Source organism: Simochromis diagramma, unplaced genomic scaffold (genome assembly GCF_900408965.1).
Source record: "Simochromis diagramma unplaced genomic scaffold, fSimDia1.1 OVJJ01000456.1, whole genome shotgun sequence".
Lineage (NCBI taxonomy): Eukaryota > Metazoa > Chordata > Actinopteri > Cichliformes > Cichlidae > Simochromis > Simochromis diagramma.
In genome coordinates this window covers 642,762-667,248 of record NW_024387186.1, presented here as the reverse complement: position 1 = coordinate 667,248, position 24,487 = coordinate 642,762, and the positions used below count along the sequence as shown (strand labels likewise).

The following is a 24,487-nucleotide window of genomic DNA, read 5'->3' as shown; positions in this document are numbered from 1 at the left end:
TGTGTGTGTGAAACCTGCAGAGGAAACAGTTGTTTTGCTTCTTCCCTGCAGCACCTGAACGCACCATGAGCCCAGCGTTGTGTCACTGTTATTCAGGTGTTTGTTTTTATCACACCTGAAGCACAGAGCGCTGCAGTTCCTCTGACGTCCAGCGGAGGCAGCAGTGAGTCTCCCGTGTTAAACTTATTTCTAACAGCTGGAACAGTCTCAGACTGCAGCAGCAGGTGATTGGCTGATTATTCAGAGGACAGGTGACTGTAATGGAAACAGTGATCTCTGACCTTCGCCCTGTGCCAGAACATTTGTAGCCGTGGTCCTCTCATTTGTCTCAGCTCCCTAAACGACACTGAGGCGTTCCTTGGAGAAAGACTGGGATGCTAAACGTGGCGTTCAGGGTGAAAAGCAGGGAGCGTGCGGCACAAGCTGTCAGACTGCGCCTCAGGGTGGCGCTCTCACCTGGACCTTCAGTGTAACCACTGCTCATCCACCTGCTGAACGAGCTGCTTCACACCTGCACCATCATACAGCTCAGGTAGGTTCATGTCCTCGTAGCTCTGCTTCCGCTCAGGTAAATACTCCGTACAAGGATCACTGTCACTGTGAGCCTGCCTGGTATCTTTGACCTTTGACCTGCTGCAGCTTGAGTCTTCAGCATCGACAGAGGACGTCATGTGAAAACTGTCCCCACACGGAAGCCCCCTGTGGACATCTCTCAGCTTTTCGCTGTAATGATCGGATCAGGAGGAGCTGACACCACGCCGGCAGACGTCCTGAGGACGCCGCAAACCCACCAACACCAGCCTTCACGGCTCACTCTGGAAGCTCCACCTTCAGCAGCGTGAGCCTGCTGGAGGGCAGGGAGCTGAACACACGGCCTGAGTTGTGTCTTTAAACTTCAGCTGAGATCAAACTAAAAAGGGTGAACTGGAGCTCAACAAGGTGGACTGGGACCAGAACGCCGAAACGTTTGAGAAAGCAAACGTGTTTGTGGCTGAAACTAACCGCCTCAGGTTTGAGGCCACCATCAGGCGCCTGAATCACTTCCTGTTTCCTTTTTCCTCGAGCATAGTGTGTGTGTGGAGATCTGACAGGTGGAGGTCCTCATCGAAGCCACGATGAAAACTTCCAGAAGAAAAATATCTGTCCTTCTGCAGGGGAGGAGCTCCGATGATATCAGATGATATCAGAAGTCGTGCTCGGGATGGCGCTAACTTTGTTTTCATTGGATTTGCCTTTGTTCATGTTTCCTTGGTCTGAACTCCAAAACAGAATAAACTCAGCTAACACGATAAAATGTAAACATTTCTATTTTATTCTATTGTTTTTTTTTCTTAAGAATTGTTCCTTTTCTTTCTTCCCTCTGAAAATGTGTTATTCTATAGCCCCCCCCCCCCCCCCCAGCCCCACTTCCCAACACTTTATTTATTTATTTATTTATTAATTTCATTTCATGAATCTCCGCCAGGAGGGGCCGACTCCCCCTGAGGTCTGCTGATGCCGACTGTGTGCAGCAGAGCTGTGGACTGTGTGGACACTTTCATATGTTCCCACTCGGATATCATAAAGACCGTGTGTGTGTGCGTGTGTGTGTGTGTCAGAGTGAGATTGTGTGTGTGTGTGTGTGGGCAGGCAGGAGGCAGAGCAGCAGCGTTTGCAGAGACATTCAGAGCGGAGCTGCAGAGCCGGTAAGACCGTGTCCTTACTGAAACCCTGAAAGTGTGTTTGTGTGTGAGCGGGCTCGTGCTGTTGGATGCATAATTTCTCTGGCTGGTCTGAAGCTGTGAGTTATTAATTATTGATCAGTTATTAATTGGTTTTGGCGTGTGTTATTCTTCCTGCTGGATGGAGCATGGAGCTCGTTCATGTAATATTCAGAGAGCACGTGCGTGCAGGATGATTAACAGCGGTGAGCACGCGGGTCGTTTCCAGCTGGAGCGCCATAAAGGCACAGACTACGTCACATCACCTGTGGAGGGAATACCTGAGTCTCAGTCACGTCACTGTGATGTCCCACAACACCTGAAGGCACCGCTGTCGTTTCTAATGAGCAGTGAGGTGTTGGAGGATCACTCACACCTCCACCGCTCAGCACAGCTGACTCTCAGGTGTGAGTGACGCAGCAGACAGGTGCCCACAGCAGGATTAGTTTACAGTTCACATATAGTCCTGCTGGGGTCTGAATCAGGAGTCCCGATGTTGGTGGTGCCGGGTTATCCTGGGAGCTTCCCGGCTGTAGTCAGGATGTGCGGTAAATGATGCATGGGTTCAGTCTGGTGGTTTCGGGCAAGCTCGCAGGAAATCTGGCACACAGGGCGGCTTCTCTCTCCCACTGAGAGCCTGTGTGTCCTTTCAGCTGCTCGATCAGAGGCTGAGTTAGTATTCGGGGGGCGTCGGGGTCCCGCGGGGCAGCAGCAGGCCTGAAGAGCGTTCAGCTGCAGAGGCTGAGCTCAGGTGTGGAGCGTTATTAAAGCAGCGTGCAGGACGTGAGGCCACGATGCACATTAATAATGTATTCGTTGCAGACCCCCGGGGCCTGAAAGCTTCGAGCTCACAGTGGGAACCTGCTCGCTGTGGATTCAATTACAGGCAGGCGGTGTGGAAATGACACTTGGCTCTGAGTGGGCCCACCCCACTCTGATCAGTTTAGCTAACCGAAGGTCTGTGAAGGTTCTCGGCCATCCAGGTCATCGTGGAGACATGTGAGAGCCCTGGGAAGGATCTCAGAGCTGGATTACACCCACTCACATCTCAGTAAGTCACATGATACGGTGGAGCAAGATCTCACAGTGGGTTCACCTGATTGTGACCCACACCCATCTTCACACCTTGGCTCGTGTGATAGGTAGAGGATCAATAGGGGGTCCACGGCCCTCTTGGGGACACTCTGGTCTGTTAGAACTGAAACGTCTTCATGGAAACTTTCAGAGCTCCTTAAACTAATCGTACATCAATGAGTCAAAGCATTGAAAGCCCCTCAGTCAGTCTCTGTGGGAGTCACACAGGTGGGACGGATCGACTGACCCTGACAGCCCACGGCAGCTGAGATACCATCATACGAATAGCGGGGAGCGGTTCAGAGCAGGGGAGTCTCAGGGAGGTGCTCGGCGGTGAGGACGGAGACGGACGCTGGGACTAACACTGCTGTCCAGCTTCGTCCACACTGGATTTATTTGGGTTTCTTTCTGGCTCCGACTGTGTCCGTGCCCTGAGGCAGCGAGCCGCCCACGTGCTGGTCGTGTCTCTGGGAAGAATCCAACTGGAACTTTGTGGCAGGCTGAAGCAGCCATGCGTCACACGCCAAATTACACACGAGGGCAGTCAGGAGCTGCAGTTCCTCTGGTGTCCAGCAGGGACAGCACAAACATGTGAGAGGCTGACACTGCGCTGGGCGCACAGATAACCTCTGCCTACATTATGTATCTGCATTGTGTTCTTGGGGGCGTGGCCTGTGTTTCATCGTGGTGCTGATGTCGGTGCTTTTGTTGACGTTACATAAACTCTGCACGTTAGCACATTCACACCGCTCGCGTGTGCGTTATTCATAACACGGACATCCACCGACACTAAGAGCTGCCCGACGGAGGTGGGGGCGGCCCTGCAGACTTCAGCTGCAGCTGCTGCAAACTAACACGTCCTGTAGTCTGAGAAGCTCCACCTGCAGTCCTTTCGTGAACACAGATGATCTCTGTCTCCTGGAAAAATCTGCTCCACCCATCAGCAGCTAACACGGCCAGCTGCTAGATTCAAACCCAGGACCTTCTCCCTGTGAGGCAGCAATGCTGACCACCGCTCGCCTACACCTGCAGAAACATTTGGCCCTGAGCTCAGTCTGACTTAAAGAAGAGCTCCGCCTCTTCCTGTAGAGGGAGTCCAGGCTGTCTGAGGCCTACTGCTCCTCAGCGACCTCCACATGAATGCTGACAGTCTGAAGAATGACCTCTGACCTGAGGAAATCACCTCCTCATCTTCACTGTGAAGTTCTTCACCTCCAATCAGATTCCTGTATTCCTGTTGCCGCCTGTTCCTCAAACACGCCCCATTCGTGTACAGCGTGAACAGGAACCGGGGTTGAACTCTGCGAGGTGCAAACTGCTCAGAGACACGTTGTCATGACGAGCTGCAGCAGCCAATCAGCTGCTGATAAATACAGACGCCCCCACCCTCTCCTGTTTATCTCTAAGAATGCTCGAGCAGTAAGAAAAAGTCCGGCAGCGCCGCCTCTGCCACGCCACCCGTCCTGTCCGGCATCACCGGATCAGACCTCAGGGTTAAAACATTAGCGAACTGCGCCGGTGCCACACAGCAAGCGCCATCAGCTCTCTAACTGCTTATCCCAGGTCATGGTGGGGGGGAGGCAGGACACACCTGCACAGGCCACCTGTGCGTTGTGGCACAAAGACAGGAAACAGGTCTAAAAATAGCTCAGTCTGCTGGAGATGGGGGGAGGAGCCTAGGTGGAACAAATCACAGCAGCAGCGTCTCAGGGCGCCGCGCACTGGCAACGACCAGCTGCCACCTCCAAGGGGTTAATGATCGCTCCACTGGTTTCCATGACATCTGCTTCTGCTGCTTCCAGGTTCAGCATGTCGACCAAAGACCGTCTGTCGATCATCTTGGCTCAAAGTGAACTAAACGGCGAGCTTCAGTTGACACAAAGGAAAAGCTTTTATCTAGATCAAAGTTTAAACTCATAACTCAGACTGAACGCCGTGTTTCACCTGACCTCCACATTCCTCACATCCCAATTTGATCCAGGATCAGGGATAAAGATGTTCCACGGAGGACTTAAGTGGTCCTGTGGGTCGATGTGTCACTGTGGCATCACATTGGTCTGCTGGCTCCTCCCACACCAAGTGCCAGACAGCATTGCGGCGTGCCGAGCTGTCGGCTGCGAGCAGCGCTGATGAGATTCAGACCGACGGCGTCTGCGGCCCCACGGACACTCGAGTGGAAGCACTCATCAACAGCAGTGACATCACAGCACGCGTCAAATCCTTCCCCTCAGACGCTCTGCAGGGCGAACGCTTCAGGCGCCTGACTTAGCTTTGAGTTCACGTGAAGGATGAAGAAATCTGATTACTTTATCGACAGCTCTGTGATGAATGAGTGATGAATCAGCTGATTCTGAAACAAGCCTACCGATGGAGACCAGAGCGCACGTAGGGATGCTCGTACGTGCACGCCGATCTGCCGAGAGGACAGCAAATCAAAACAGCTGATTTATTTCCCGCTGGATGGAGCTGATTTCCCCGGAGGGAGGAGGCCATGGATTTCATATCTGCTGCAGCTTATTAAGTGCTTTTGTTTGGTTATGAATGATGATGTGTGTTTGTTTTCCACTAATACCGTGTGGAATTTTTAGTCCTGGAAACGTTTTTTAAGGAATGAGCAGAGTCAGCTGGTGCGGCTGTGTTCGAACTTCTCATGGTGCTCGTTCATGCTGCTCGCAGTGCTTCCTTGGACGGCGGCCTCAGAGGCTGCTTTTATGTAACTGCTGTTGTGTTTGCAGAGAGAGGAGAATGAACGAGCCCGAGGCCTGCTCCGGGCAGCAGAGCGAGCTCTGAGAAGCTCCGAGCGCCTCGGGGACTCGAGCATGAGCGTGGGGAAATGAACACTCGTCACTTGTGATGTTTAAATGTTCAGCTTTAACCTGATGGGTCAAAGCAGCTGAAGATACGAATCTGGACCAATCACATCACAGCTGCTCTGACCTGTGATGTCACTCAGACCCAGCAGCTGCAGCTATGGCAGACATTTATCCATCAGTGGGACAAATTGATCGCTGGTCCCGATCAGCATTAATACTTAAAGCGTCTCCATGGAGACCGCAGAGTCCACATCGATCGCTGTCTCCGTCCTCGCGCTGATTCGTTCATAGCCGCCGTGTTTATCAGAAGGTTTCAGGTGTGAGTGAGGAAGTGAAGCTGAGGGTCAGAATGGGTGGGAGTCACACAGTCTGTTATCACGGTAACAGTCTCAGAGTCTGCACTACGAGCTGGGTAACGTGAGGGTTAACTCTGAGTTTCCTGTACCACGAAGGTGTATCACCATGGTAACTGATGGTGTCGCCCTCACCTGCTCCATCAGATTCTCCTTCCTGCCGCCGTAACAGGAACTTCATGTGATTTTCACTCAGCGCGGCTAACACACACACTCCCTCTGCTGTCGCACGTCCAGTCTGGGTTTAACATCTGCACAATGTCGCACTCTGTCCTTTATAAACTCCGCTGTCGGGACATTTATCCATGTTTGTGATTGGTCAGAGGGTGGCAGCCCAGCCCCCGCTTCATAGTGGACTGAGGAGGAGAGGAGGAAAAATATCAGCGAGGGGCAGCCAATAACAAAGGAGGAAAGCTGATAAAGACAAGAAGTGCGAGGAAGTCCAATCACCACAATAAAACAGGAAATAACATCACAGAATGAATTCCTTTTGATCGTTAATGAAACAGGCAATGGTTTAATCAGTGATCAGTTTATGATTCATTAATGATGCTGCTGTTATACGATCGCGGCGGTCATCCTTATTAGGTTTGGTTCTGTGAGTTTTGTGATTCGAGTCTGAACCGTCTGATTCAGAAACAGCAGGAGAGGAGCAGGTGGGTTGCAAAGCAGCTTGCAGCTGTGGGTGGACTGAAGTAGCTTTACTAGAATGAGTTCTGAGTGTTTCTAACAGGATGTGTGGCTGAGCCTTCAGCTCATGTGGGGCTGCTCCTCCTCTGAGCTTCATGAAAACTTGGAACAAAAAAACCCAATATCCATCCATCCATCTTCTTCCGCTTTATCCGGGGCCGGGTTGCGGGGGCAGCAGCCTAAGCAGAGAAGCCCAGACCTCCCTCTCCCCAGCCACCTCCTCCAGCTTATCCGGGGGAACACCAAGGCGTTCCCAGGCCAGCCGAGAGATGTAATCTCTCCAGCGTGTCCTGGGTCTGCCCCGGGGCCTCCTCCCGGTGGGACATGCCCGGAACACCTCACCCAGGACACGCCAAGGAGGCATCCTTGTCAGCTGCCCGAACCACCTCAGCTGGCTCCTTTCGATGTGGAGGAGCAGCAGCTCTACTCTGAGCTCCTCCCGGATGGCTGAACTTCTCACCGTATCTCTAAGGGAGAGGCCAGCCACCCTCCGAAGGAAGCTCATTTCCACCGCAGCTGAACAAAAAAACTTTTATTTTGAAGTGTTTCAGCTTTGGTGGCTTACACAACCCTGGTGACTCGTGGAGAAAAATGAGATTTGTTCCCAGTGAGAAGCCAGTGGGGTTACTGTACCTGAGGCTGTTGTATCTGTCAACGCACTGAAGCACAGCAGGGTTTTTGAGCCGCGACCAGCTGAGTTTGTGTTTCCTCGTGAAGGCTGCATTCCACTAACCCAAAAAAAGATTTAGTATGTCCCAAATAGTATGTCAGAAACAGCCAAAAATATCACGACGTCCGACTGCATCTGGCCACATTTTGCAGTCTCTGGATTTTTTTTGGTCTCTCTGACCCAAAGTCCTGAGCTCGCCGTGAGAAACGGCAGAGAGACGAGACCACAGTGACGCCGCACGCGCTTGAAATCGTTAACTTTTAATGATGAACACAGACTGTGCTGCGACAGCAGTCACGGTTTGACTGCACGCAACATTTTCAGACTGTACGACATTCTGAATTTGGAGGAAAACGCAAGCAGTCGTGACCGCCAGGTGAACGCATCGGAGAGGGAGGAGCATCGTCCTGACACGCTAACTCAGCACTGTCACCTCACATCAAGGTTCGTGGTTCAAATCTCCTGATCAGCTGCACATGCTCCCTGTGGTTCTACCTGGTTTCAGTGACTGTGGGCGTGGCTGACACTGGGACGGAGGTTTTAAGTGTCAGTGCAAACGGTCTTTTATTGTGAAACTCTGCACGTACAGGTACAGCTCATACGTTCATCCACAGGAAACACAATGAGAAGGTTTTGACTGGATACTTCCTGCCCCCTGCTGATGTTACATCACAGCTTAATAATATCAAACATGTTTATAACTATGAGCTCAGAGTGTGAGTAAAAAGCTTTAAACATCTCTGATACTGAAGCTCCACATCCTCCCTCTTCTGTATACAGTCTGTGGTTTCTGAGTAAGATTAACCGGGATGATTTTACGCCTGATGAGTCTGACTTCACCGTCTTCTGGATTTCTGTGAGACTTTAATGTGTTTAACTCGGGATTAACTCTTTAAACTAGCTCAGAGTCCACTTTAACCATTTAACCTCATTTTTAATAGTTCATGTGCAGACCGACGTCCGGCATGGGAACAGCTGTGCTTCGTGGCGAGCAGTCGTGTCACAGCAGCTTCACATGAATCTGCCCCGTGAAGCGAGCAGCACTGCAGGCGCATCGATGTGAGCTCACACGCCGCTGTGAGCTCACACGCCGCTGTGCGCTGACAGAACTTCTCACGATGGGCTAAAGCAAACACAAACATCCTGTGATTTGGAGGAAATGTGTTTATGTCACAGTTATTAGCCGTCCTGTTTATTATGCATCGTTAACGTGCTTATTTTACAAACCCGTCTCAGCCAATCAGAGCCGACGATGACAAGGATGAGCTCTGTGGCACAGCACTCTGAGGATGAAGCAAACACTGACAGGACACTCGCGGGGTCTAATTTACCACTTCCTGCTGCCGCCATGGTTACCACCATCAGGTGACTAATCACAGAGTCATCTGTTACCATGGTGATCTTGGCGTAGATGTGTTCCTGCAGTTTTAACCCCGAGTTGGTGCTCGGTGAAGCTCTCTGGTCAAATGGTTCGTCTCTGACACGCTGAGCCTGCTGGCGAGGGTTTGAATTTGAGTTGGTGACCAATCAGAGCAGTGTGTGTGGCGGGAAACCGTCAGCTGTCTGTGAGCTGAGAAGAAAAAGGTGACCCGTGCAGGTGCCGCTCGCATATCAGACGGCCTTCTCAGTGTTCGGATGGAGCATGCAGGATGGCTGCGTGTGTCTCAAAGCTCGGCTCGGCTCGACTCTCCGGGAATGTTGTGCACATCCGGCTGTTCCCTAATCTGACTGATTTAAACCGGAGAGGACGGATGCAGCGAGATGATAGCCGTGGTTTCAGAGTGCGGCCTGCTGCGGCTCTAAACGCTTCGCAGCGTGTTATTAAGGAGTCGCTGCGAAGACGCCGCCATGCCAAAGCTAACAGATATAGTTAGAGGTTACGCTGACTGTCACCGTCGCTCCATTTAGACGCTCGCTCCGACCAGCACAAAAACAAGTCTTCCTTCACACGATGTGACCTTCAGCTCGGCGAGGAAACCCGGCCTCTGCTGCACACGAGACATAAAAACACCACTTCATATGGAGGGATAAACCTGAGACATGGAGGCTGACAACAAGCTGCACGCCTACAGCTCCTGCACACATAGGCGGATGTGCACATGTGTTTCATGGCATTATTTGAAAGGACTGAGTGCTTCATGTCACACTGACCCTTTGTTTTCACTGATGCTGTGCTTGACTGAGGTTTGCTGTCACTGCGGTGCATGGGGCACAGCAGCCCATCTCTGCAGGTTTGGAGGGTCTGTACGTAAAACCTCCGCAAGACACAACACAGTGAGCTGTGTCAAAGTCACCCACACTGGAGGACTGTACTCCTAAAAACAACAACAAGCAGAGGAACTCGACGAGCAACAAAAGCTGAAGGCAGACCGACTGGAGTGACGGTCGCTGACTGAGGCGACCAACTCTGTCACGACTCTGAAAAACAAACTGGCATAAAGCGGAGCGCTACTGAGAGCAGGATTATGCTGGCTGAAGAACAGCAGTCGAATCCACCAGGACAAGGAAGCAACTTTCCATCTAGAACATCAGAGACGAAGAAGTCAGGACTCTTTGCTGGTTTCTGTAGTTTAAAGAGCGGCTCGCAGAGGACGGGCCGAGGCAGAACCACAGCGAGTCCAGTGCAGACAAGACGTTTGGTGAACAGGAAGTTTGTGTGGATTCCATCTGAATCCGGGCTTCACGACAGGAAGCTGCATCTGTTCTCAGTCCTGAAGGCAGTGGAGCATTTCTACCACCCTGGAAACGCCGTCTCGCCTCTGCTCGCACAAACACCTTTTCCCTCTTTTTCTGAACCAGCTTCTGTCCTGGGTTCAAATCAACCTGAGCTCTGTTTTCCAAAGAGTACGTCACTCGACGTGCAACACGTTAACCAGGGAGAACTTCACAGGTTTACTTTCATCTATGTGCCGTTCATGTCATCATAGCATGAAGCAGGACTGACGTGCGTTTCTCAACCATTAGAGATTTCACACAGTGACAGAGCCTGAGAACTGAGGAAGTATGAGCTCACCAATCAGATTTCATCAAACATTCGCAGAAACGTATCAAAACACGTCGCCCTTCTTAGCGTAGTGGTAAGACCACACAGCTTTGGAGTGGAAGTCGCAAGTTTGATTCCCTCCCAGTATCCAGTAAGGGTCCTGGCTAGGCCCACCAAGCCCTGACATGGCGCGGCTACATCTGCGGCCTGTCTGCAGCTCGGACACGACACATTTCACTGCATGTTGTGCTCTGTATGATTGTGTACGTGACCAATGAAGTTCGTTTCTTTCTTCTTTTCTCAGAGTCTGGCAGTAACCTCACTGGACACTCAGTTTAACGGGTTCTGGAATAAAAATATGCTCGGCATGACCGCGGCGTGCTCGGCGTGACTGCGGCGTGCTTGGCGTGACCTCGTTGTGACCGCGGCGTGCTCAGTCAGTAGATCTATCAGTGTTTAAACAGGTGTTTCAGTAGACGATGAGCCTTTAATGAGGAGCTCTTGAGTCAGTGTCGCTGAGCTTTTTATTGAACTTGTTTGGACAGAAAAGTCCCACATCTGCATTAACACGTGGGCCGTTGGTTTCTTAGTATTTTGACACATCTGCTTCGTGGGTGGATATGAAACATGGAAATGCTGTCCCATCACAGTTACAGAAGAAAAGCTGACGTTTGGCACAAAGCCCTGCGGCGTGCAGGGGAAACCCGGTGTTGCTCATGTTTCCCCGATATGGAGAAATTCAGATTTGAGAGGTGGGGGTCGGGCGGAGGTTTCAGGACGTGCCTGACGAGGTGAGAGAGGAGACTTTAAGGGGCCTCAGCACCGGGACGGCCTGAAACGCTGCAGCCATCGCCATCACATCCTGGGCCTCTGGAGACAGCGATCATATTTGTGTTTGACTGGCTTTACTGCGTGTTAATAAAGGGGACCTGTCTTTGACTGCAGCCTCTTCTCACCCCCTCTGTTTATGTCTGAGGATGGGAGGAGTCTCCCTTCGAGTCCACTTCCTCCTGCCGGCTGATACGCACGCTCACAAATATCTGAGCACCCGGTGCCGCGGTTATTACTGAGACTGCAGGATGGAGAGGATGTAGCACGGCTGCCGAGGGTGAGACCGACGACAGAGGGGTGGTGGTGCGCTTTTAGTGTGACGAAAGACACCAGCCGTGGGTGTGTGGATGTCTGCAGGTTAGTGTGAGGCTGTGATCAGCGTTTGTAAAAGCTTTGTTATAGTAGAGTCAGTGTAAGAGTACCAGTGTTATCATTGCTGTTAGTCACAGCAGGAGTTTGCAGACAGCAGCCAAAGAAACTGACCAGAGGAAGTCGTTTCTCAATGCAGTTATTTTTCTGCCGCGTGTCACAACGAGTGGCTCCTGCTCCGTGTGTGTGTGTGTGTGTGTGTGTGTGTGGGGGGCAAAGTGCTCCTGCGCAGTGTACCAGGTGCACGGAGAAAAGTTGTCGTACCATAGGCAAGAGGAGTGTGTGTGCGTGTGTGTGTGTGTGTGTGTCTGTGTGAGAGAGAGAGAGAGAGAGAGAGTGTGTGTAACCAGCAGACATGTTCAGGCTGATGAAGTTTGTCAGTGTGAACACATGAAGGTTGATTTGGAGCGAGTCCACTGCAGCGAGCAGCAGATCCTGGGGTTCGTCGTCTGTAAGAATAAAGCATATCGTGGTTGTTGTGATGCTGCGCGGCTCTGTTGGCGGTCGTTTGTCAGCGGTGACTCGGGGCTGATGTCTCTGCTGGTGTTTCAAACTCCAGCCAGCAGCACAGCAGACACAGCGACACATCTCACAGGTGTCACGATGTGAAGCACAAAGGATTTTGGGCAGTTTGGGTTGATCTCAGGTGTTCAGGACGTTTGCTCCACAGGTGAGGAGCCTAAAAACTGAAAGCTGGGTCGCTGTGTGTTGTCTGAGCTGTGGGGGCACAGATTTCATCTCACTGTAAGTCGCTGCTTTGTAAAAGGATTTTAAATCTGTGGTGTGAGGACGTGCAGAGATCTGAGAGGACGACCGAGCAGTTCAGGTGTTTGTCTCAGTGAACTCGTCTCTTTCTTTAAGACAGTCAAAAATCCTTGTTACGATTTTCTGACTGCGGCCGTTCCAATGAAGCTGAGGCCTGTGTTCACGTTAGCTTCTGCGTACGAACCCAGGACAGAGACAACATGCTGAGAAACATTTTTCCAGCACCACACAAGCTTTAAATAATAATAATACATGTGAAACAGCATCAGTGTGTTTTTAGATTTAACACCAGCCCACACCTGCAGGCAGTCCCCCGCCAACCTCATGTCATGAGTGGGACTAAGTCTGAGAACCCACTCAGACACAGAGAGAGAGGCCGGGGGATTCAAACTAGGAACCACGTCACTGTGAGACGTCAGCGCTAACCGCAGAGAAACAGGCTGTTTTTTCTGTGAGATGTGCCACACCACAACAGGAAGTTGCTGCTGGAGGACAGTTTTAACGTCTCTGTCCCAAATTACAGATGCTGATTCAGGCCGAGGAAGGGAACGTTTCAGACGCTGGGCTTCAAGTTTCTCACATATTCATTTCAAACAGCTGCAGAAAAACAGAGGATGCAACTTTAAAAATGAGAAAATGTTGGTTTGAGATGATGTGACGCAGAACCATGACTTCATATCTGTGCACAGATTACTCATCATTTCAGCATTAGATAAGGGAAAACAGCAAAAGATACAAACAGGAAGTTCCCAGAGCAACGTGCTCGTCGTCCGATGCTCTCATGACTCTTGTCAGAGGAGCAGCACTGAGCGCGCTCAGAGAAATGCTTCAGAAAGTCTCGTGGGTCAGCACGGGCTGGCGTTTTAAATCATCGGCTACATGCTGCACATTTCCAGGTACCCTACAGGAGCGCATCAGCGCGGCGCTCTGGGTGCAAACTGAGGACTGTAGTGCTGCTCAGTGTCTCCACCTGCTGGATTTCAAACCTGAGCTCAGCCTGTAACTAAGCTAGCTGTCAGGTTCGGACAGGAAGTCTGCGCGTTCCAACCGCACACTGCAATCTATTTCAGCCTGAGGGCTGCACCTCAGAGGGTTAGCGTGCGTGTGGATGACCTGAGAAAATGTCTGTGGGATTAACATCACACATTCAATTTAAAGACAGAAACGAGATCATATTTACTTCTTTAACCTCTCTCTGCTCACCTGCAGGGGGGTGTGTCTAATCTGGACTAAGCTACACTGTCTCCTCTTCCACAGAGCAAACCGTCCAATCAGAGGCCCGATGAGACGAGCGGGTTAATCCACCTCACAGAGCGCCGAGCAGCACGCGTGCTCTGGACAGATGAACGAGTCAGGGTGAAACAGTGTGAGCGGCAGTATGATGGTGATCAACAAGTCTGAAGAAGACATGAGCAACTGCAGCATCAACCATGGGATCCACCAGCACGTGTTCTCCTGCGTCTATATCCTGGTGCTTATGGTGAGTGATGGAAGTATCTTAGCTTTTAGGAAGTATTTCCCGAGTGCTGATAAACGGTGCTCCAGGATCTCCATGTGCTGGATGGTGAATGATCTTGTGTTTGTAGGTTGGTGTTCCTGCCAACGTGTACTCGCTATACCACGCTGCCCTTCAGCTGAAGCAGAGGAACGAGCTGGGCGTTTACCTGATGAACCTCACTGTGTCTGACCTGCTATACCTGGCGTCTCTGCCTTTCTGGCTCCAGTACTTCTTTCAGGTAACGTAGAGACGTCCTCTCCGCTCGCTCTTCCCTCGGCGGTTCTTCACGGTGCGTCTGAGGCGCTCTGGTTTCAGTCAAAGTGTCGGTGTCATCACAGACAGTTAGCACAGCTCCGTGGTGTCGTCCGCCCACCACAGTGGAAGGCTGTGGTTGGAGCTCGACTTCAGGTTCAGTGCCATTAAAAGTGCCACAAGCTGCAGTTCCTCTAGGATCCACCGGGGGCTCCAGCAGTGAGTCAGTCCCACAGACTCCCACAGTTAAACGTTCCTGCAGAAATAAACATGTTTACATCCTGATGCACAAACTGTTTGGTCTCTGTAGATCATTTCCTCCTTTATAACAGCTGTACGAGGGAGGATGTGTTTGTCACTCACATTAAGGCTTAAAGTTTGCATTTTAGGGGCGTGGCCTCTCTGAGTGACAGGTGGATGCTGACACAGGTGGCTGTAGCTGCTAGCTGCCTGCTAGCTTCACCTGAACCGGACCGTGTTTGTGCTGTTGGAGCCTTTTGGTCCCTTTTAATGACATCATGTGACCAATAACATGGCTGCTGTGATGTCACTGTGCTAACAGATCTCTCTAACGTCGTCCCGCTAACAGCGTCATGTGACCTGTGGCCGTGTTAAAGCTCTGCTTGGATTAAGTTGGTGTTAGGTGGAGGTGAACTAGGCCATTATTAGCAGTCTCCTGCCCTGACAGCGTGCGCGGGTGGAGTTCCTCCACCTGCCTGTCTTATTTGATCCACCTTCAGTCTGCTGTTGCTGTTTCAGGACGATGATTGGCGTCACCGAGAATGGCTGTGCCAGATGTGTGGTTTCCTGCTCTACGAGAACATCTACATCAGCATCGGCTTTCTGTGCTGCATCAGTCTGGATCGCTATCTGGCTGTGGTCCATCCTTTGAGGTAAGACGGTCTCCCGTCGTTTCGTCCTTCGTGGCTGAGATCAGGACGTCTTTGGGTATATGAAGAAGTAAAATCACCACGACGCGTTCTGCCCGCAGGTTCACGGCTCTGCGCTCCATGAAAGCAGCGTCCGTCATCAGCGCCATCATCTGGCTGAAGGAGATCGCGGTGGGCGTGTTTTTCTTTCACCATAAGGAGCTCAGCAAAGATCCCAGTAACCACTCCCTGTGCTTCGAGCACTACCCCATGAAGTCGTGGGAACGTCCAATCAACTACTACCGCATCAGCATCGGCTTCATGTTCCCGCTGGCTATTCTGTTGGTACGGTAACGGCTTTACACGCTCTTTGTATGTTTCAGGATTTCTGCGTTGGTCTTAAAGAAGTGCAGAGAACGAGAGCTGGTTATGGTCAGGAAACCACGCGTCTCCTGGCTCGGTGCCACAGCCATGAGTCCGCCGCTCTGGGTTAATCCCACATCTTCACGATGTTCTCAGTTATTTCATATTTGTAGTTAATTTGTTGTCCAACATTTTCAGCTGCTCACCATATATGATGACCTTATTTGGTTATTCAAACGCTTCCTTTTCTCGATGTCACGGTTTTTTAACTCTTCGCTTCACTGTTGAGAATAAATGTTGTTCATGTTTTTCTGATGAATCTATCCGCGGCGCTGGTTTAAAGTATAAATCCCTGAAAACTGGAGTCAAACACAGTAAATGTAGACGAGTTCCTGATTCTCCTGTAACCCCGGCGCCTTGTTTTGTCTCGGTTAGATTAGCTACCTGTGGGTCCTGCGAGCGGTGGGCCGGAGCGCGGGAACGCAGCCGGATCAGAAGATGAGGATCAGGCAGTTAGTCAGCAGCACCATCCTCATCTTCCTCGTCTGCTTCTCGCCCTACCACGTCTTCCTGCTGGTGCGCACGCTGCTGGAGAAGGAATGCAGCTTCATCGAAGGTACCGTTTCACTCGCAGGAAGCCGTCCGATAAATAAAGATGGCGCCGTAATACTGTGGTGATACGGTTCTTGTTTTTCAGCCATATTTAACTACTACCACCTGTCCCTGCTGCTGACCACCCTGAACTGCGTGGCCGACCCAGTCCTCTACTGTTTCGTCAGCGAAAGCGCCCGCCGCGGCCTCTACAGAGTCGTCTTCAGACCCGTTGCCAGGATACTCTGCTGCTGCCGTCGCCGTGGCAATGCCAGTCCCGCCAGTCCGGCTAACGACTCCCACGAGGTTGCCACGGACGAGAACAACGGCCAGCCAAACGTGACGCTGCTCACGCACAGCAATACGCTGAACAACGGCCAAACGGACGCCGCCTGCAGAAACACGAGTTTAATCACACGGATGCACGAAGAAAGCATCAAAGCACGAGTCACAGAGAATAACACCTTGGAAATGTGTGTGACAGAGAAGCAGAAACAAAACCCCAACAGGACGGAGGGACGTGGGCAGAAATGAAATGATCAGCACGCCTCTGGGCACCAATGACCCGCCTGCACGACGAGGGCGGGCTGTACTCCGCGGGGGCGTATCTGTGCTGATGCAACAGCCCAGCCTGAGGGAGGTCAGGGTGGATCTGAGGTCTGCAGTCTGAAAGCCCCCGTTACCCCTCTGTGGCGTCTGACACGGCGCAACATGGCTGACAAAACGCACACGAGGAGTTCTGAAATACTGCAGAGTGTCACGGCATCACGTCTAATAAGACTTCATCATGTTAGACACACATTTGCGTCTAATAACTCGCCTGAAAGGCTCCGTGTGGCAGCGATGAGGTTCCTGTCAAACAGTGAAACAGGAAGCAGACGTGGAAGAAATAAACCGAACGCTTTCACTGCAGCGCCGGAACAAACAACAGGACTTCCTGCACTTTGATTTAAAGAACCACACGTAACATGAAGGGACGCAGGAAGACCCGACAGAACATTAGAAACGGTTATTGATCAGTGATCAGATTTGACCCATCGATTGGCTGCAGGACGATTTTGACTTATCGAAGCAAATTCTTTAAAACAAGTTGAGACTTTGTAACCCCTAACCTTTGGTGACCTGTTAGAAAGTGTTTCCAGAGTTCTTGTTATCCTAATAAAACGTAGTTTATTATGACGCTGAGTCACACCGATGTTCCTCGCTGTCAGATAAAGTGCAGAGGATTCAGATTCAGGACAAATCTGTCTCTACTTGAAGCAGAGCTGATAACAAACCTCATCGTTGGCATCGGTAGACTTCAGTTATTGATAATGTGAACCTCACAGATTCCTTCATGTTTAAAGGCAGCAGGGTTTATGTTAGCATGAGGAGCTTCAGACGATGCAGCGCCATCAATGAATTCAAATTTAAGTTTGACAGGACCTTTGACACAACCTGACGAGTCCAAAAGCTTCTGTTACCCTGATCTGAAGCTGGCCTGCTGCCCTTCAAGATCATCTTCTCGTGACCTCCTGTAGAGTTCAGAGTTCAGTCCTCTGTGTTTTTTGGGTTTGTGTACTATGAATTTGCTGTTCTGTGACTTTATCTCAGTGTTCATGGTGCTCCAATCATAACAACTGACCAATCACTGTTTTTTACACCCGAGCCTTGAGATCCAGGCGAGCCGATCGGCCGGCGGTCACTGGGAGTGTTTCCTGCGATCTGTGTCTGGTCAGTGAGCGGAGCTGCTGCAGCAAGCAAGGCCGTGAGTCCCCCGAGGACCTGCTCCAACAGTTGTTTCGTATTTGACTTTGTTATTATTCTTAGTTTTAAGTTTCACTTTGGTTTGGTTCAAGAACCAGAAGCAAACAGATCCTTTCAGGACATCTTGTGTCATCTGCGAGCCCTCGTGGTGTCTAGGACACCTCACAGGTATCTTAGATTCAAACACAAACACAAAACTGTTGTTTTGGAAATGTTAACAGCTAAATAAAGAGAAGTCCTCCTGTCCGCGGTGCTTCTCTGAAACAACAGCTGTTTGCATGTCGATCCACGTGCTGCACGACCTGACACAGTCTGCCTACCAAACTATGACATCGCATTGCACTGATCACGGGTCAGTATTAGAAACATGTAGGACCAACATGGCTGCACCCACCTTACTGACAATGAAAGGTCAGGGGGCGGGATCTGGGACGAGGTGCACGAGAAGGTGACCGTGAGCGGGCGATTAGCCAAATTTCAGTCAGGTAACTTTTATTCTGGAAGCGTTTGGCCGACGTGCAGCAGTCAGACCGCCTCCCATCTGTGAAAAACACGACTCATAGTGTTCTCTTCATTTTACGTTTAAAAAGAAAACTGTTAGTTTACACACACACAGACGCACACACACCGGTCACAGCATGTCTTCATAGCCTCCCTTTGAGCCCATTTCAGCACTTTAACGCTGAGGAAAGAGATTCACTCTGGGGTCTGGATGTTGCTCTCTGCATGCATGGAAATGCCTCCAAGTCTGAATACGTACATAGTAAGAATCTGTGTGTTGACTCTGTGGTTATAGATCTGTGTGCTGTAACCTGCTCGTAACATGAAAGTGACAGAATATTTTTATAAAGCTTTAAACTGAGCACTAAACAGAAACGGTGTGTCTCTCTCTCTCTGTGTGTGTGTGTGTGTGTGTGTGTGTGTGTGTGTGTGTGTGTGTGTGTGTGTGTTTTTTCAGGCCTGTGGTGAGTGATGCAGCTTCCTGACACTCTGAGCAGATATGGAAACGATGTAAACATTAACTTGTTACACTGTTTAATATATGAACACATCTCAGTGAAATGTTTCACCTCACAATGAATAACCAATCACAGCCACAGAATCCCCCGTTTTCTCAGTTTGAGTCTTTTGCCTTTCCCATCAGTTACCATGACGCCAATCACCCTCCTGAAACCAACCCCCCCCCCCCCCCCCACCCCACACACACACACACGTAGATATGTCAGTTATGTTTGCAAAAAAAAAAAAAGGGGGGAGGATAGAACATTAAATATAATATATACATTAGGTGAATGTGCAGTAGTAGCATTTATGCAGCGAGCAGGTGAATTCTGTACATCAAGTGAATAAATAAGAATAAACAATCTGAACATATTTAACATTAAAGGAATTTGAAATGTACTCATGTTAGACACACAGTCTGGAAGAGAGTCCTGTCTCAGTCACTTATGGATGGTGTGTGTGTGTGTGTGTGGGGGGGATAGCAGCTCCCCCTGAGTCTCCCCGTCCTTGCCTGGATGATGAGGAACCTTCTACCTGATTGCAGAAGTTGGAACAGTTTGTTGCTCAACAGCGATGAGCAAGTAATAAACCTCAAATATTAAAACACAGCACTGACATTTACAGCACGGCTCAGGCCAAACGAGTCCACAGACTCACTCAAAGGTCCTTCCATGGTTTAGAAACTGCAGCCTCTGTTTAGTTTTCAGTCTAGAACGAGGAACCGCCAACGGGTCTGTGTCAGAAGCTGTCAGTGACCTGCACGACTTGAGCCTGAGAGCTCATGCACAGACGGAGAAACAGGTCACGAGGCCAGTGACAGGACATCGTCAGCAGCCTCGCAGCAGCATTTTGGAGCGTTCACAGGCCATCTGAAGACGACTTACCGAGGCCACAGCACGAAACAAAGGCATCGAAAAGCACTTCTCTTTCCAGCTTGGACGTCGTTGTAAATGCAACACCTACATTTCTGACAAGTGAGAGATGATTAGCAGCCATCCAGATGTTTTTGGCATCAGTACCACAGGACATCATCTGCTGCAGTGATATGAGATGCCCGTAAAGATGCTGGAGATGTGTTTGTGTGATAGTAAATACAGTGCAGGACAAAGTGACGGAGGTGGAGGAGAGCCACAGATTCATCATAACTAATGATTGGATGCAGAGTAAACACACAAAGAGTGGTGAGGAAACCCCGTCTGAGTCCTAAACCTGTCTGCGGTCAGGTACCTGCAACGCTGCACGTGACAGCCTGATGAAACGAGACGAGTGTGTCAGTGACACATCTTTGTTTACATGTTTCTGTGATAAAGATCCATCAAAAGCTTTTCATATGTGTTTCCAAATAAATGAAATATGCACACAGAGTCAGGATCTACAGTCTCTACTTCTTCATCGCTGCAGCTCTTTGTGGCCAGCCGGAGATCGAGGAGCCGCCTGGTAAGACTGTAATGTTGGAGAGATCCTGACGTGAAGGTTCACTTTGTTCCACAATAAACAGAAACTTCACCCAGGAGCAGTCTGCAAACGCTCCCAGCATTTTCCGGCATGACAGAGAAATGGAGGCCAGAATGAAAACCAAGTGATTCACTTTATCACACTTTAATGGAAAACCTCAGAAAACTCCGTTAATCCTAATCCCATCTGAAATCTGTGATCAGCTCGGAGCTCTGAGGCAGGAAACACGAGCAGGACTCACAGGTAATGAGGTGAAGACAAAAAGTAGACCCGAGGGGAAACACCTGGGTAACCACAGACAGGTGAAATGAAGCATGAAAAACAAGACATGGGGAGCAAAACTAAAGGACATGGAGAGTTCAGCTAAAACATCAAACTATGAAGCTGCGACTCTGCAGAGAAACTAGGATTTCAAAACGTCAAGAACTAACAGTGAATACCTCAGACTCTACCTCACACATTAAGATTATAAACTAAGGACTGAAAACGACAAAACTCAGAGACCATTACACAGAGAAGGTCACATACCTGCTAATTAGCATGTCCCTGTCCTCATATCCCAGCCGGTCTCGGCAGATGGCCCCGCCCCTTCCTGAGCCTGATTCTGTTTGAAGTTTCTTCCTGTTGAAGGGGAGCTTTTCCTTCCCACTGTCACTGCAGTGCTTGCTCATAGGGGGCAGTAGGTCTTTATCTGACAATATAAAGTGCCTTAGGTGACTGTTGTTGTAGTTTGGTGCTGTATAAGTAAATTGAATTAATTAATGCTGAGGATCATCCAAAGAAAAAGCTGCTTTCAGGCTCTTCACTGCCACAAGGGGGCGCCACAGCAGGTCTGACTTGGCACAGTGTTGGTTTTGTGTCTCTGACTGAAAGTAAACATTCAGTTAGAAACGTTTAAATATGAGGAGACTGACCCACTGTGGTGATGATAACAGCTCCTTCCTGCCTCTCTGTGGTTTCTTTGTCCTCACTGTCCAAGGTGAGGAAAAGCCTGGTGCTGGCCTGCTTCATCATGTGAAGGTGGGTGGTGTTCTGCTGTGATGAAGCTGCAGATGGACTCTTTGAAGGATAAAGGGCTTGTTTGTGAGATGCAGCTCCTCCTTCGTTCAGACGGATCCAGCTGAAGTCGGCCTCAAACCCGTCTTTGTTTACAGGTTTGTTTAAACCGGCTGTCGAGCACGCTGATCAGCTGCTCACAGCGTTTTATTTGAGCTTTGCTGTGATGCTTAGTTAATGTCCAAACATGTCGATGATACTCCGAGGTCCACGGAGCAGCTGCCGAGATCAACCAATCTTATCTGAGTGTAAGGACAGAAAAACGAGAGCGGTGTCTGTCGAGGCCTACCCCTTACAGGTCAGAGGGCGTGTCTTCCTGCCTGTGACCTGTGACCCTCTCTAGCCACCTAATGGAGCAGACTCAAGCTGGGAATATGAGCCTCTGTGAAACCAGCTCCTGCTACAGAGGTAATAAGAGAGGCACTGACGCGTCTTTACAGGATTCACCAGCTGTGAGACTGACTGAGCGCAGGACTTCTTCTTCTGTGGTGCACTCGAGGATGCACTTATCCATGAACGTGACTGTGTGACCGCGAACTGATCCTTCCATGTCATCTGTCATCTGCTGGGTTGGTGAAACATGAAGCTCATGTCCTCTGCAGTCTTAATAATACACAGGGGCCTGATTATTTAAGACCTTGTATGTGGGGTGCAGGATTTTGAATTCTGGATTTAACAGGAAGCCAATACAGGAGAAATCTGCTCCTTCTAGTCCCTCATGAATCTCTCCATAAACTGCAGTTAGTTCAAAATACAGCTGCTCGTATTGTTTCCAGAATTACATCCACTGAACATATAACAGCTGCATTGGCTTCCAGTTCACCTCCGTGTCAGATCCTGCTTCTTACTATCAAAGCGCTTCATAACCTCGCTCCTCCATATTTATCTGATCGCCTCCATACGTACTCGCCCCCTCGTTCTGTCTGTTCCACCTGCTCGCCTGACTATCCTGGGACTCAGAGCCTTTAGTTGTTCTGCCCGAGACTTTGGATGCACTTCCACCAGATCTCCGGACCACAAACTCTCTACTTTTAAATCCTGTCTCAAAACCATTTATTCAGGATTGCATACTGTCTTAGACTGTCTTAGTCCATTTTTACCTTGCTCAGCTTTGATGCTTTCATGCTTGTTTTTTGTTTTGTTTTACCTTATGTCTAAATCTTAGTTTGCAATGTTTATTATATTTTATTGCTGCTATTGTTCTTGTGCTATCGTAAGGTGACCTTGAGGGTCTTAATGGCGCCTATAAATAACATGTATTATTATTATTATTGTTGTTATTATAGAACTGGTCCTAACACTGAACCCTGTGGAACTTCGTAGTTAACCTCAGTGTGTGAAGAGGACTCATTTACATGAACAAATTGGAGTGTGCAGGAAAGCTTCCTTCATAAAGACGACACAAACTGACACCTGAGTGGTGAGTACAGCTACATCGCTGCTTCAACACATACAGGACAGACTTGTCAATCACAAGCTAGCCCCGCCCTAATCCCCCCATTCTGACTCCAACAGGACCATCATGTCCAAAGGGAACTTCCTGTTTTATTCAGTCAGACCTGAGAGCAGCGACTGAGCCCATAAACTCATCAGGAATCGGCCCACTGGGCTCATTTCTCTCAGACTTCTATCTAATCAGACGTCAGAGGAGTCGCCCCCTGCTGGACATTAGCGAGAATGCAGGTAAGAAGCCTTTCTTCAGCCTGCAGTCTGACTAATCAGCTCTGTGATGTGTGGCGTGACCTCTCATGGAAAATCTTGTCTGCTCGGTGCGTGGACAGTAAGAGGATCCCTGCTTTTCACAGGCATCTGCAGCTCCTGCGCTCCCTGGGGAGCATTAATGATCCAAGCTTATCTCTGTAAGCTGATTAAAGCACTTGTTGACCACATTAAGATGTGTCAGTCAGCTTGCTTACAGGTCTGATTTCTGCTGATTCCTTCTTTACCTTATCTTCTCATCAGCCCGCATCGACTCAGGTGCAGCCACTGAAAACGCCTCACCACACTCGTCATTATCTGGCTTTGAGGGCCGCCTCTCCTCCTGTGTTGTGGTGAGTTGCACATTCAGCAAGTGGCTGCAGAAATGCAGCTGCTCGAACACTAAACACAACCACGAGGCCGCTCAGCCGTCACCATCACTGCAGGCCCGGACAGATCCCCGTGTGCTCGTCCCGGCTGCAGAGGCCTCCGCAGTGGTGATTACAACTGTTCTTACCCAACAGGTGAAACACAGCTGCCACACAGGTACGTCACAGGCCCCAAAAGGTTTTTACCTACATCAGATATAGTGATGTCATCATGTTGCCTAGCAACAGAATAAAATGACCTGTTTTTTCCCTGTGAAGCAGTTGTTGTTTTCATTTCAGAGCCAGCAGCACGAACAGGCCGCGGCGTGGACACGTGAGTATTAATAACACGTGGACCCAAAGGACGCAGCGCTGCCGGCGTTCTGATGCAGGCGCCAGGATGTGTCGGACTTGTGTGACCCGGGCAGGGCATTTTCCTCTGAGCGCGTTTAAAGGTGACTTCTGTAATCACGCAGCGCAGCGCTCCATCCTCCTCCACCTTCCTCGATACCATTTCCCCTCCAACTCAATCACGTCAGCGCGCCTCGCCTGCAGCTTTCTGCACATTTACAGAATCCAACATTCAATCAGGTCATCATTCCCCCTCCAGTGGAAACGATCATATCTGAGCTTTGCTCTGATGCGTCACATGAAATGTACTTCCTACAGGCCTGAAAATAAAAACACAATAAAAGCAGAGGTGAATCGCCAGGTGTTAACCGCTGAACGCCTCGTGCATCATATTAGAAACAGACAGTTTCTGTCTACATCATCAGAGTGATTCTGTTTCCCTCGAAAACCTAAAGAAACAGAAAAATAACATTTTAAGGAAAAAACTGCAGATGTAGCAAATCTGACACAATAAAATTCTGATATGTAGTTTTTATATTTGGAAAAGTAAAACAAACAGCGAAAAAGAAATGATTTTATTTTGAATAAACTGTTTTCATGCACATTTATTAGTGCTTTGCTTACAGTGCGCTGAGGTAAACAGGCAGTAACTGTTTGATAAAGGTCTGTGCTATTCTGTCACGTTTAGTCCTGAGTGTACCTGCAGCACGGCTCAGTCGTGAAGCTGTAGGATGGAGGTGTGACGGGGTTTGGATCATTACACGACAGCGCTGACACAGACAACAGGCTGCTCCGCCCATCTCCACCCCCTTTGAGAAAACCTTCTGATTGGCTGCCCCTCACAAACAGCAGGTATGTAGATGTCAGCATGTCTGCTCTCTGGGGCGTCATACGTGTCCCTCCGTTGGATAAGCAGAACATCAAACAAAAATGCTTTTCTTACTTTGAATTCAAATTAAATCTCTTCATCGAGTATCAGAGAATAAGAAA

The 24,487-nt window shown here is 49.7% G+C and overlaps 1 protein-coding gene across 2 annotated transcripts; it reads left to right on the top strand.

Moving 5' to 3' along the window:
• Window positions 1-9,102: 9,102 nt before the first annotated feature.
• LOC120745055 (ovarian cancer G-protein coupled receptor 1) lies at window positions 9,103-18,443 on the top strand. Of its 2 annotated transcripts, none has more exons than XM_040049693.1 (7): window positions 9,103-11,391; window positions 13,506-13,728; window positions 13,835-13,984; window positions 14,758-14,891; window positions 14,990-15,212; window positions 15,666-15,846; window positions 15,928-18,443. In XM_040049693.1, exons 2-7 carry the CDS (start codon window positions 13,627-13,629, stop codon window positions 16,353-16,355), a joined length of 1,218 nt encoding a protein of 405 aa, XP_039905627.1. In that variant the 5' UTR covers window positions 9,103-11,391; window positions 13,506-13,626; the 3' UTR covers window positions 16,356-18,443. The 2 variants fall into 2 exon arrangements, with proteins under 2 accessions (XP_039905627.1, XP_039905626.1); XM_040049692.1 differs by having other exon boundaries at window positions 9,103-11,471.
• Window positions 18,444-24,487: the final 6,044 nt, after the last annotated feature.

What these genes read in the sequence shown, in the direction of transcription:
- LOC120745055 (XM_040049693.1), top strand. Translation starts at nt 13,627, where the DNA reads ATGATGGTGATCAACAAGTCTGAAGAAGACATGAGCAACTGCAGCATC. An exon ending in GGCTCCAGTACTTCTTTCAG is followed by an intron (nt 13,985 to 14,757) that starts GTAACGTAGAGA and finishes TTGCTGTTTCAG; the next exon opens with GACGATGATTGGCGTCACCG. An exon ending in GCTGTGGTCCATCCTTTGAG is followed by an intron (nt 14,892 to 14,989) that starts GTAAGACGGTCT and finishes TTCTGCCCGCAG; the next exon opens with GTTCACGGCTCTGCGCTCCA.